General features: G+C 63.1%; 1 protein-coding gene across 1 annotated transcript in view; it reads left to right on the top strand.

Moving 5' to 3' along the window:
* SDK1 (sidekick cell adhesion molecule 1) overlaps positions 1 to 11067 on the top strand; it is a 591771-nt gene that overhangs the window by 462531 nt on the left and 118173 nt on the right. The window contains exons 6-7 of the mRNA XM_079771197.1: positions 8642 to 8753; positions 9328 to 9518. Coding sequence (XP_079627323.1) covers positions 8642 to 8753; positions 9328 to 9518 — 303 coding nt within the window. The remainder of the gene's footprint in view (positions 1 to 8641; positions 8754 to 9327; positions 9519 to 11067) is intronic.

Below are 11067 nucleotides of genomic sequence, written 5' to 3'. Positions count from 1 at the left end.
ACCTGGTCCGGGACTCAGCAGGGACTGTCACACTCTCAGCAGCCAGACGGCACCCTCCTGCGGAGGCTGTGGGACAGGGCGGTGGGAGGGCCTAGTGCGCCGGCCGGCCATTGACTCCCCGCTTCCGGTGGGTTCTCTACACGTTCTCCTTTCCTGCTGCCTCACAGGAAGCCACGCCCAGGCTGCTTCAAAACCGCAGCGTCGCCCCGGCGGCGTGGCTCAGTGGTGAGCGCCCGCCCAGGGACCAGGAGGTCACGGTTCGATTCCCCGTCAGGGCGCATGCCTGGGTTGCTGCTCAATCCCCAGCAGGAGTCGTGCAGGAGGCAGCCGGTCGATGTTGATGTTTCTCATCGATGTTTCTAGCTCTCTTTCCCTCTCCCTTCCTCTCTCTGGAAAACCAATGAAAACATTTAATAAGTAAATAAATGACAGCAGTGTGGCCGAGGGTGTGAGGTGTGCGCTCAGACATCCACGTGGGAGTCGCGATGTGCATGGTCCGGGTGTGCTGAGTCGGCGTCGACGGCACATTGTAAGGAGCCCCCCTGCCCAGCCTCCTCCCTCACACGTGTGAACACCCCACAGAGGGGATGAGGACGGCATTTCTACCCACTTGCCCTCCCGTCTGCGTGGGCGCTTGCCTGTCCCTTCTACCAGCAGCACATGCCCTCCCTGCTCTGTGGGGGTGCACGCGTGTGTCCTGGGAGGGATCGCAGCTGCGTTGGGGCTCATTTATATTCGCTTTCTGCCTTACGTGCTCTTCCTCTCTGTCATCAACCTGAGATTTATTGTTGGTGCTGATTTTAGAGCAAAATATAAATGAGATTGAGTGGCATTTTTTAAGGAGCCTGCTTCGCAGCAGGCTGGGTAGAGAATCAGTTGGTTTAAACAGATAACCTGGGGTCATAGCAGAAAATGTCTTGTTCCAGCTGAGGACTCATTCCCGCCCTGCGGGACCGCGGCATTCATTTAAAGGAGCTCGGGCAGGACAGGAGAGAGATTTTCTCTCTTCAGATTTCCTGATTTGTTTGTGCCTCTACTGTGACCCCCGGGGTGATTCTCATAAAGCAACCTCTAACCAAAAGCAGAGGTGGGGAACCAGAGTTACGGCGGCTCCTCACGCTTCACTCTCACCCGCCCGCGCCCTGGCTCCTTCTGTGGCCTTGTTCGCTGTGCTCCTCGCCGAGGACAGGGGCCCACCGCGTCCCCAGGGATGGACGGGGAGAAAGCAGGCGCCCGAGTGGGAGTGAGAGAGGCCAAGGGAAAAGTCAAACCCCCACTGCAGTGTGGCCTGTGCATTCACATGGAGGCGTGGCCTGTGTGCTCAGAGGGGCGTGGCCTGTGCGCTCAGAGGGGCGTGGCCTGCGCGCCCAGAGGGGCGTGGCCTGTGTGCTCGGTGGGGCGTGGCCTGTGTTCTCAGAGGGGTGTGGCCTGTGTGCTCAGGTGGGGCGTGGCCTGTGTGCTCAGAGGGGTGTGGCCTGTGTGCTCAGGTGGGGCGTGGCCTGTGTGCTCAGAGGGGTGTGGCCTGTGTGCTCAGAGGGGTGTGGCCTGTGTGCTCAGAGGGGTGTGGCCTGTGTGCTCAGAGGGGGTGTGGCCTGTGTGCTCAGGTGGGGCGTGGCCTGTGTGCTCAGAGGGGTGTGGCCTGTGTGCTCAGGTGGGGCGTGGCCTGTGTGCTCAGAGGGGTGTGGCCTGTGTGCTCAGAGGGGTGTGGCCTGTGTGCTCAGAGGGGTGTGGCCTGTGTGCTCAGAGGGGTGTGGCCTGTGTGCTCAGGTGGGGTGTGGCACTGCTCTGCAGCCAGGTGTGCTGAGCCCGAGGGCCAGGCTCTCCACTCAGGCTGAGCCCAGCACGGTGTTGAGGGCGCAGGTAGAGGTGGCTAAGGGTCCCGCCCCGCCCTCCGGAGGGCCCGGTTCCTTGCTGCTGGTGTCTGCAGACAGAATGCTGCCCTGTCCCTGGGATGACTTTGAAAGGCTTGTGGGTGACGGACTGGTTATCTATGGAGCTGGCTGCGGGCTGCTCATTGCTTGGGGACCAGGTGCTTCCGGAAGGCTGGGAGAGAAACCCTGCCCGCCCGGCTGTCCCAGCGCTTGCCCCTCTGAGGTGACGTTACCAAGAACTCGGTACCCCAAAGGCGGCAGAGGGAGTGTCCGTCATGTCAGTGTATCTGTAGGAACATCTGCGCTCAGCTGGGAGTTCGTAAGAAACGCCATGTGATGGATGAGCACTTCCTTCTGCTCTGCACGTTCGTCTGTGAAACACCAAACGTGTAGATGGGAGTGTTTGGTGTTGGGGTTCTCACTCAAAGTTCTGGTGTTACTTCGGTGTCAGGCTTGTGTGAGATAATGGGGAGAAGGTCACCTGTTGGCCTGGATCCCCTTCTGGGAAGGACGCGGAACCTCGAGAAACCTGGGTCTCGGGACATTGGCCCCTCGGCGCTTTGCGCCCGCACACGGCGGGGCGGCATGCATACAGAGCTCCCGGTTTTCTGTGGTTCCAATCAGGCGGTCCTCACAGAGCAGGCCCTGTGCCCCCAGCAGTGCGGCCCCCCCCCCCGCCCCCCGGCTTCTTCAGAACCAGCGGGACCTTCCCTTGAGCCTGGGTGCCAGGATTTCTGTCCCGGCGTTGAACGGCGGCGGCATCTGTGGCAAGAGCAACGGCGTCCGTGCCGTCTGGTTCTCTAAGACCCTCACGGCCCCTGACGGCGGCGGCCCTGTTGTGACGAAGACAAGTCCTGCCAACACGCTGCGCCCTTTGTCTGCCGCCTCGCGTCCCTGCCCTCTCTCTCCGGTGCTCCGGCCGGTGTGAAGGCGCTTCTGTCTGCCCCGGGGACTCGGATTGGACTTCTCTCTTGGTTTGATGTGTTTCGTGTGTTAAAGGTACCTTTTTAGTCACAGATCCTGTTAGGGAGTCACACGCTCCATAACGAACACCTGATTTTTGGGCCAGGTTTGCGCCTGGCACATACCCCCATGCGTGTCCTGGGAGCAGAGCACTGCCCTCTCTGTGCAAGCCTTTGGGGAGAAACGGTGGCACCCCCCCCACCGGGAGGTAAGCAGGTGCATCCCGTTTGCCAGGCAGCTGCGAGGCGGGCTGTGCGCCCAGGCTCCCGGGTGTGTGGGTGCCACACCCTCCGAAGAGCTGACAGTGGGCGGGCCCGGTGGGTGCTCAGGGCCTCGTCTGGAGGGGGCGGCTCTGTCTTGCTGTTGAGGACACGCTGCTGGTCAGGGCAGCCTGCGTCCCACGACGACGGCCGCGGGTCCTTCACCAGGGCCGTGTGTTTGGCCCCGCCCTCCGCTTGCTGGCGGGATGCGGTGCTGTTCCTCCCGCCCGGCCTCCTGGAGCCTCTGGGCATTGTGTGTCCTTGGCCACGGAGCCCTCAGCTCGGGGGGAGGCCCCGCCAGGCTCCCTGCAGGGTCCCGCTGTCCTCAATGATGGCCTCGGGCCGGGGAGGGGGCTGGGCACCACTTGCCTGGTGTGTTGGGCTCCACGCCCAGATGTGCATGCTTGACACAGTTGTTCAAGGGCATCTATTATTGGCACCAAAAGTGACATGACTGTGCCTCGGACAGTCTCCCCCGCCTCCTGCTTTCCCCACGCTGGCTCTCCCATCCCTCCCCCAGCGCCCGGGCACAGTGACCTTAGAGCCGTTCGGAAGACTGACCTGACCTGATGACCAGTCCCTCTCACCGCAGCCCGCCCCGACCGCACCAGGCCCGCTCCTCGCCGGCCGCAGCTCTCCCCCCAGTCACGGGCAGACGGCGCGCTCACGTGTGTGAATGGGAAGCAGGTGGCCCTCTGCGCCGGGGATCATCATCGCTCCATCAGCCGCCCCGCGGTCCCGGATCCGCACGCCTGCCCCGTGGTTACCGTGTGCGCGCACCCCCAAATGAATAAACCCGCCACTGCGGGCTGCCGTTCATCACGTTCACTCCCCCGCCCGGTGAAAAGCCGATGGAAATACATTCTGTTACGTTCCATTCCTTTCCAAATGTACGAGTTTTCAAATGTGTTATAAATGAGAAGAAAAACTGCTGGACTGTTTGTCAAACTGCCACATTATTTTATTTATCGTCTCCTGTCAATAGAAAAGTCCAGAAGCGGATTGAGATAAAAAATGGAGGCGCGTGTGGAGATAAAACTGAAAGGGAGACACGGCGCGTTCCCTCCCTCCTGCTCGGGGTGGCAGACAGGAAGCACGGAGACCCGCCGGTGTGGCTCCGGGGCCGAGCGTCGGCCTGTGAACCGGGAGGTCCTGGTTCCATTCGGTCAGGGCACCTGCCCGGGCTGCGGGCTCCATCCCCAGTGAGGGGCGTGCGGGAGGCAGCCGATAAATGGTTCCCTCTCGTCACTGATGTTCCTCTCTCTCCTCCCTCTCCCTTCCTCTCTGAAATCAGAAAGAATGTTTGTTAAATGGCTGGAGGAACTTCCTATTTAGCAACAGGATGTTTCTGATCGGTAGAGAATTGCGCTGTTTATGTCCGTTTTCACGATGAAGTGCCTGTTAAAGGGCCCCGTTCTGCCTGGGAAAGCACCTGTGGGGCCGGGGGTGACCCGGTCTGCCCGCTGCCTTCACACCTTCCGCTGGGGCGGTTTCCACGAGGAAGCGGTCATTCCCCCCCCCCCCCACCCCCGGGCTGCACGAGGCCAGCACCCCGCCCCCTGCCTGGCATTGATGGTGCAGGGAAGGCCGCAGGCTCCACTCGCCGTCGCTACAGAGCAGCAGCACCTCGCTTGTGGGGGGTGGGGGGGGGGGGGGGTGCGGGTTGTCAGGAGTCACAAAAGGCCGGCCAGTTACGCGGCACTTCCATTGTGGGGCGCAGGCTCGAGTGGCCCGGCCAGCCTGCGTGCGGAGGCGGGCTGCAGAGCTGAGCAAAAGGTGACCCGGTCCTGCGCCGCCCCACCAGGGCCTCGCGGTACACTGGGGGGCCCTCCATGGGGTACACTGGGGGGTACACACGTGGGGCCCTCCGCGGTGCACCGGGTGTTTGTAACAAGAGAGTTTGGGGTGTGTATGGGGTCAGGGCCCCACGTGTGGGCTCTGAGCTGTGAATGGGCGGCAGCTCCTCAGGGTCCTGCGTTCATGGTCACGTGTCCTGAGAGGAGCAGCCACGTGGCCGACACCGTCCGGCAGGAGAGGAACCCGGGGCAGCGCCGGCAGTCCGCGCCTCCTCGGCTCCTCCGCCCCACGCCCCAGCTCCCCTGGGCCTGGATGCCCGGCGCCCGAGAGCCACGAGGCTGGTTCCCTTCCTCACTTCCCGTAAGGTCGCCCGCCCCCTCCCGCCCCTCCTGTGTCCCTGCTGCGACTCCGGGTCACCATGATGCTCTCACCGGGCACGGTGTCTCCATTGTCCATTCACCCGCTGGGCCCCCAGCTCAGTCTTCTGCTGGAGAGACCCCACGTCTTTAAGGGACTTTCTGATTAAGTGCAGCCGGGACACCTGCTGCCGCTGAGCCTCGGCACCAGGACTGGGCAGGTGGGGGGCGGGGGGGGGGTGGACAGCCCCCCACCCCCGCCGCTGCGGGATTGTTTGTTCTCAGAGCTGCAGAGAGGCCGTCCAGGCCCCTGCCTCCCCCAGGAGCTCCCCGGCGTGCGTTGCTGCCTCCGCCCAAATCTCTTCCCACTCGATTTCTTCACCTCCTGCCTCCCAGCCCGTCCAGGCAATGATCCGATGGAAAAGCCTCCATCCCGGAACCGCTGGGGAGGGGCGCTCCGGGTCATGTGGTTCCTGGTGAACTGACCACGGCCGCGCTCAGAGGAGGCGGCGGCACCGGGGAAAGCGGGATTCTGAACTTCGGGCCCGTCGCTCCTGCACCCAAACCCGCTCTCACCCCGAGTCATGTGACCCTGGGCCTCGGTGCTCTTAGAAGAGAATCGATATCGGATTGGCTGTGGTTCGCTGCAGCGGCTGGCGTCTGTAGAGGGGCCCGCTCAGCACCAGGTCCCGTGCCGTGCGGGGCTCGGTAAACACCGCCCCTTCCCTCTTCCCACTCTGTCTTCCTTCTTCTTGGAAATAATTCCTAATCCGGTGGCATTTGGGATTTTAGAACTGCTTTTTAATGTAGAGCAGTGAAGGAGAGGGCAATATTTCCGGTGGAGGTAGGAGTGACTCGTTACTGCAGAAAATGGATGAAGAATTGCGCCATCATTGAGATTTGTGGAGTGCTCATCGTGTCGTAAATCCTAGGGGACGGCAGGAATGAGGAGCCGGGCTTGTTCTGCTAAGGATGCCTCGGCGTTCGTCTCCGCAGCTTCCTTCCCAAACTGACCGTGGGAGCAAAATGTGGGAGGCACGCCAGCGTGGCGCGTGAGGAATGCACCCCCATGATCGCGTCCACCAGGAAGAGAAGTAAAGCCACCGACAAGCACTCAAGGAGGCAGAGACTGGGCCCACGCGACAAAGGAGGGGAGGCGACAGGGGGCCGGAGGGAAGCCGTGTCTGGAAGGCAGCCCTGGATGGAGGCATGACCGTGGGGAGAAGGTCTCGGCGTGGGGACGCCGGGCGCGGACTTGGTCACGGAGGGGCCGGAGCTGCAAATGGGGGTGATTAACCGTGTGGACTGAACTGCCTGCTCCCGCCTGTCTGCTGTTTGCAGTGTCAGCACCTGCAGTGGACAGACAGACAGGCAGGCCGGACGCCCACTGAGCGCGAGTGGCCCCGGAGAGGGCTCTGCACCCTGGGACGCGGGTCCCTGCGGGAGGCAGTGAGCTGCCCACGGGCCGAGGTGAAGCTGCAGGTTCCCGGGGGTGGGGTTCCCGGGGGGGTGGGGGCATGTCCCTGAGCCTCGCTGTGCTGCTCTTTAGTCCACGTGCACATACGGGTCTGGCTGCATCTGGAAACCACGGTTGGCGCGGGAGGCCCAGCAGCGAGCTCTGTGGTGAGCACGTCCGTGCTGCGGGGAGGGCCGGGTGCGGCCGCAGGCCCAGATCACACAGAAGCCCTTGCTCTGCTTGTGCCCAGAGAGCGGCCCGGAGTCAAGGTCACCTTCCCAGCGACCCTGTGTGTGTCCCCAACACCCTCTTTGGGGACGGTGACATTTCCACCGGCACCTCCTCACCTGCGCCTCCGACGCATGTCACGGGCGGGTCATGCCTCCCTGGCGAGCGCAGGCGGCGGTCGGGAGGTCGGGAGGTCGGGAGTTTGCGAACAGACTGACATTTACCAGCCCCGAGCCAGGCGGGCGCGTGACGTGCCCTGCGGACCCCATAGGGCGAGGGGCCCGAAGCCGCACTTGTATTGCGAACGTGGGCACAGAGCAGGTACCGCTCCAGAGCAGTCACAGTGGGGGGCCTCGACTTCCATCGCCGTGGCGACTCCCTGGCGGCCCACCCGTGCGTCCCACATGTCCCTGCAGGACTGGCACTGGCCTTGGGCCCGTTCCTCAGGGTCAGCGTGCCGGCGAGGCTGAGCGGCCAGGGGACCGTCCCCCAGGGCGGCGGCCAGTGCTGAGCAGGCTTCCTCCGATCGATGCCGCATGAGCGCCGGCCGCGGCCCCTCCGCACTCGGCTCTCCTGCCCCGCACGTCACAGAGCCATTGCAGGGAGCTGCTCCTCAGGTCGTGGCTCCTCCTCGGCCACTCACAGGTGACGGCGGCGGTTAACCTGGCCGGCATCAGCTCTGTCCTTCGTCCCACTGCGACTGTGCCGATGGCATCGCCTAGAAGCCTGCCAGCCGCCACCGTCCCTGCCCTGTCTCCCCGGAGGCCCCGGAGGCCACGCCCCCAGGGAGCCGCAGGGTGCGAGGAGGCAGCTTTCCGGGACCCCACGGACACGTGAGACTCGGCGTCACGCCCGTGTGCTCAGTGCAGAGACCTTTACAAAACGCATTTGCTGGCTCTGCCAGCCCAGGGCCAGCGCCCTCGCGTGCCCCCGTGCCCGCCGCTGCCCTCCTAAGCACTAGATGAAAGGCTTTTGTTCGCATTTACATGTGTTTGATTTCCAGGCTCGCCCATCTCCGCCCTTAAATTGAAATTCCTGTTCTAGAAATGTTGGATCGGTCTTCATTTCCCCTAAATACACGGCAGTGAAGTGTGCCGTGAGCACTTTAATGTGGATATTACATGTATTTCAGAGAAAAGTGGCAAAAATGTGTCATTCTTTTCTCCCTTGTCAGGAGAGGTCTGAGCAGAACCGCTCATCGCGGCCGCTCGCAGGGATGGTCCAGGGCGCTCTCGGGAGGGGCTTGGCCGATGCTCCATGCGCGGGCTGTGCTGGGGGCCGCTGTCTGACAGTGCCCAGCGGGTGCCTGGCGCGGGCGGTTTGTGGAACGGAACAGACGGTAAAACGGTGGGCAGACAGGTGACTCCAGAAGCAAAGTCGTAAACCAATTAAAGGCGCGTAAAGCAGCAGGCACCTGGGGAAGCTCAGCAGGCAGAAGCCCGATCCGACCCGCGGGGTTCCACAGCCACAGCGCAGGCTCCAGCCCCGATCCCGTCAGGACGGGTGTGTAAGGCTATGGGCTGGGGACCCCCCCCCCCCAGGCTCCACGCACCTGCCAGGGGCAGGGCCCCCCAGGCCTCCCCACGGGGGGTCACGATGGGGCATGAGATCCGGGCGTCCCACCAGAGCCCGCCAGTACCTCTCGGTGGCCGGTTCCGGTCCTCACCCCTGTACTCAGGAGCGCTCGTGGCTTGTGCTTTGTCGCCACAGGGGACGGCGCTGCACCCGAAGCCATGGCCCCCGTCATCGTGATCGCCCCGGGCAACCGCAGCGTGGTGGCCGGGTCCAGCGAGGTCACCCTGGAGTGCATAGCGAATGCCAGGTACGTGGCCGGCCCACCACGGGACGCTCACCCAAAGTGACAGCACCGAGACCCTCCCAGGGGTGCGAGCTCCCCGCCACGGCGTCCTGTTGGCGCAGCTGGGCTGTGAGCACAGCTGGGGGGGGGGGGCAGCCCAGGACCCAGGCCTCCGGGGTCACAGAACATACTCCCCTGGAGCTGCGGGGCCTGGAGGGGCGCCTCGGTCTGGCTGAGGAGGGAGAGGCCGCCCCTCTCTAGTCCCAGTGTCCTCGCTCCAGGACCGAGTTCCCGGGGCCACAGCTCCCCCGGGGCCGAGCCCCCAGCAGCACGTACCCTCCGCCTTGTCACCCTGAGCAGTGCAGCCATTAGCGCTCAGGGGCCGTTGCGGCCGCGGTTAGCTGTCCTTGCTCATTAGCCCGAGCAGAGCGTCGCTGAGCGGAGCGGGAGGGAGAGAGGGGCGTCCGGATGGTTCGGGCGTCCGCTGTCCCCCCAGCGGCCCCGCAGAAAGGGCCCTGTCAGGCTCCTGCCCGGCCCGGGCTGCTGTCACCACCTCCACGGACGCACGGTCCCCTCACGGATGCCCTCGCTCCCCCAGGCCCCTGGAGGAGCTGCGTGTGAGCTGGAAGAGGAACGGGGTGACACTCACCAGCGGGCTCCGCAGCTTCGGGAGGCGCCTGGCCATCAGCACCCCTACGTCCACGGACACTGGCGAGTACGTCTGCGAGGCGGCGCTGGCCGGGAGCACGGCCGAACCAGCCCGAGCCAAGGCCTTCCTCTCCATCACAGGTAACCCTCCTCCCCACCACAGTAACCCTCCTCCCCACCACAGGAACCCTCCTCCCCACCACAATAACCCTCCTCCCATCACAGTAACCCTCCTCCCATCACAGTAACCCTCCTCCCCATCACAGTAACCCTCCTCCCCATCATAGTAACCCTCCTCCCATCACAGGTAACCCTCCTCCCCACCACAGGAACCCTCCTCCCCACCACAATAACCCTCCTCCCATCACAGTAACCCTCCTCCCCATCACAGTAACCCTCCTCCCCACCACAGGAACCCTCCTCCCCACCACAATAACCCTCCTCCCATCACAGTAACCCTCCTCCCCATCACAGTAACCCTCCTCCCCATCATAGTAACCCTCCTCCCATCACAGGTAACCCTCCTCCCCACCACAGGAACCCTCCTCCCCACCACAATAACCCTCCTCCCATCACAGTAACCCTCCTCCCATCACAGTAACCCTCCTCCCCATCACAGTAACCCTCCTCCCCATCATAGTAACCCTCCTCCCATCACAGTAACCCTCCTCCCCACCACAGGAACCCTCCTCCCCACCACAATAACCCTCCTCCCATCACAGTAACCCTCCTCCCATCACAGGTAACCCCTCCTCCCATCAAAGTAACCCCTCCTCCCCATCACAGTAACCCTCCTCCCATCACAGTAACCCTCCTCTCCATCACAGGTAACCCTCCTCCCATCACAGTAACCCTCCTCCCATCACAGTAACCCTCCTCCTATCACAGTGACCCCTCCTCCCCATCACAGTAACCCTCCTCCCCATCACAGTAACCCTCCTCCCATCACAGTAACCCTCCTCCCATCACAGTAACCCTCCTCCTATCACAGTGACCCCTCCTCCCCATCACAGGTAACCCTCCTCCCCATCACAGTAACCCTCCTCCCACCACAGTAACCCTCCTCCCATCACAGTAACCCTCCTCCCATCACAGTAACCCTCCTCCTATCACAGTGACCCCTCCTCCCCATCACAGTAACCCTCCTCCCCATCACAGTAACCCTCCTCCCATCACAGTAACCCTCCTCCCATCACAGTAACCCTCCTCCTATCACAGTGACCCCTCCTCCCCATCACAGGTAACCCTCCTCCCCATCACAGTAACCCTCCTCCCACCACAGTAACCCTCCTCCCATCACAGTAACCCTCCTCCCATCACAGTAACCCTCCTCCCATCACAGTAACCCTCCTCCCCACCACAGGAACCCTCCTCCCATCACAGGTAACCCCTCCTCCCATCACAGTAACCCTCCTCCCCACCACAGTAACCCTCCTCCCATCACAGTAACCCTCCTCCCATCACAGTAACCCTCCTCCCATCACAGTAACCCTCCTCCCCACCACAGTAACCCTCCTCCCATCACAGTAACCCTCCTCCCATCACAGGTAACCCCTCCTCCCATCACAGTAACCCTCCTCCCCACCACAGTAACCCTCCTCCCATCACAGTAACCCTCCTCCCATCACAGTAACCCTCCTCCCATCACAGTAACCCTCCTCCCCACCACAGTAACCCTCCTCCCATCACA

This window comes from Cnephaeus nilssonii (assembly GCF_951640355.1).
Source record: "Cnephaeus nilssonii genome assembly, chromosome: 5".
Classification (NCBI taxonomy): Eukaryota; Metazoa; Chordata; class Mammalia; order Chiroptera; family Vespertilionidae; genus Cnephaeus; species Cnephaeus nilssonii.
This window is presented reverse-complemented; position numbering and strand designations above follow the sequence as displayed.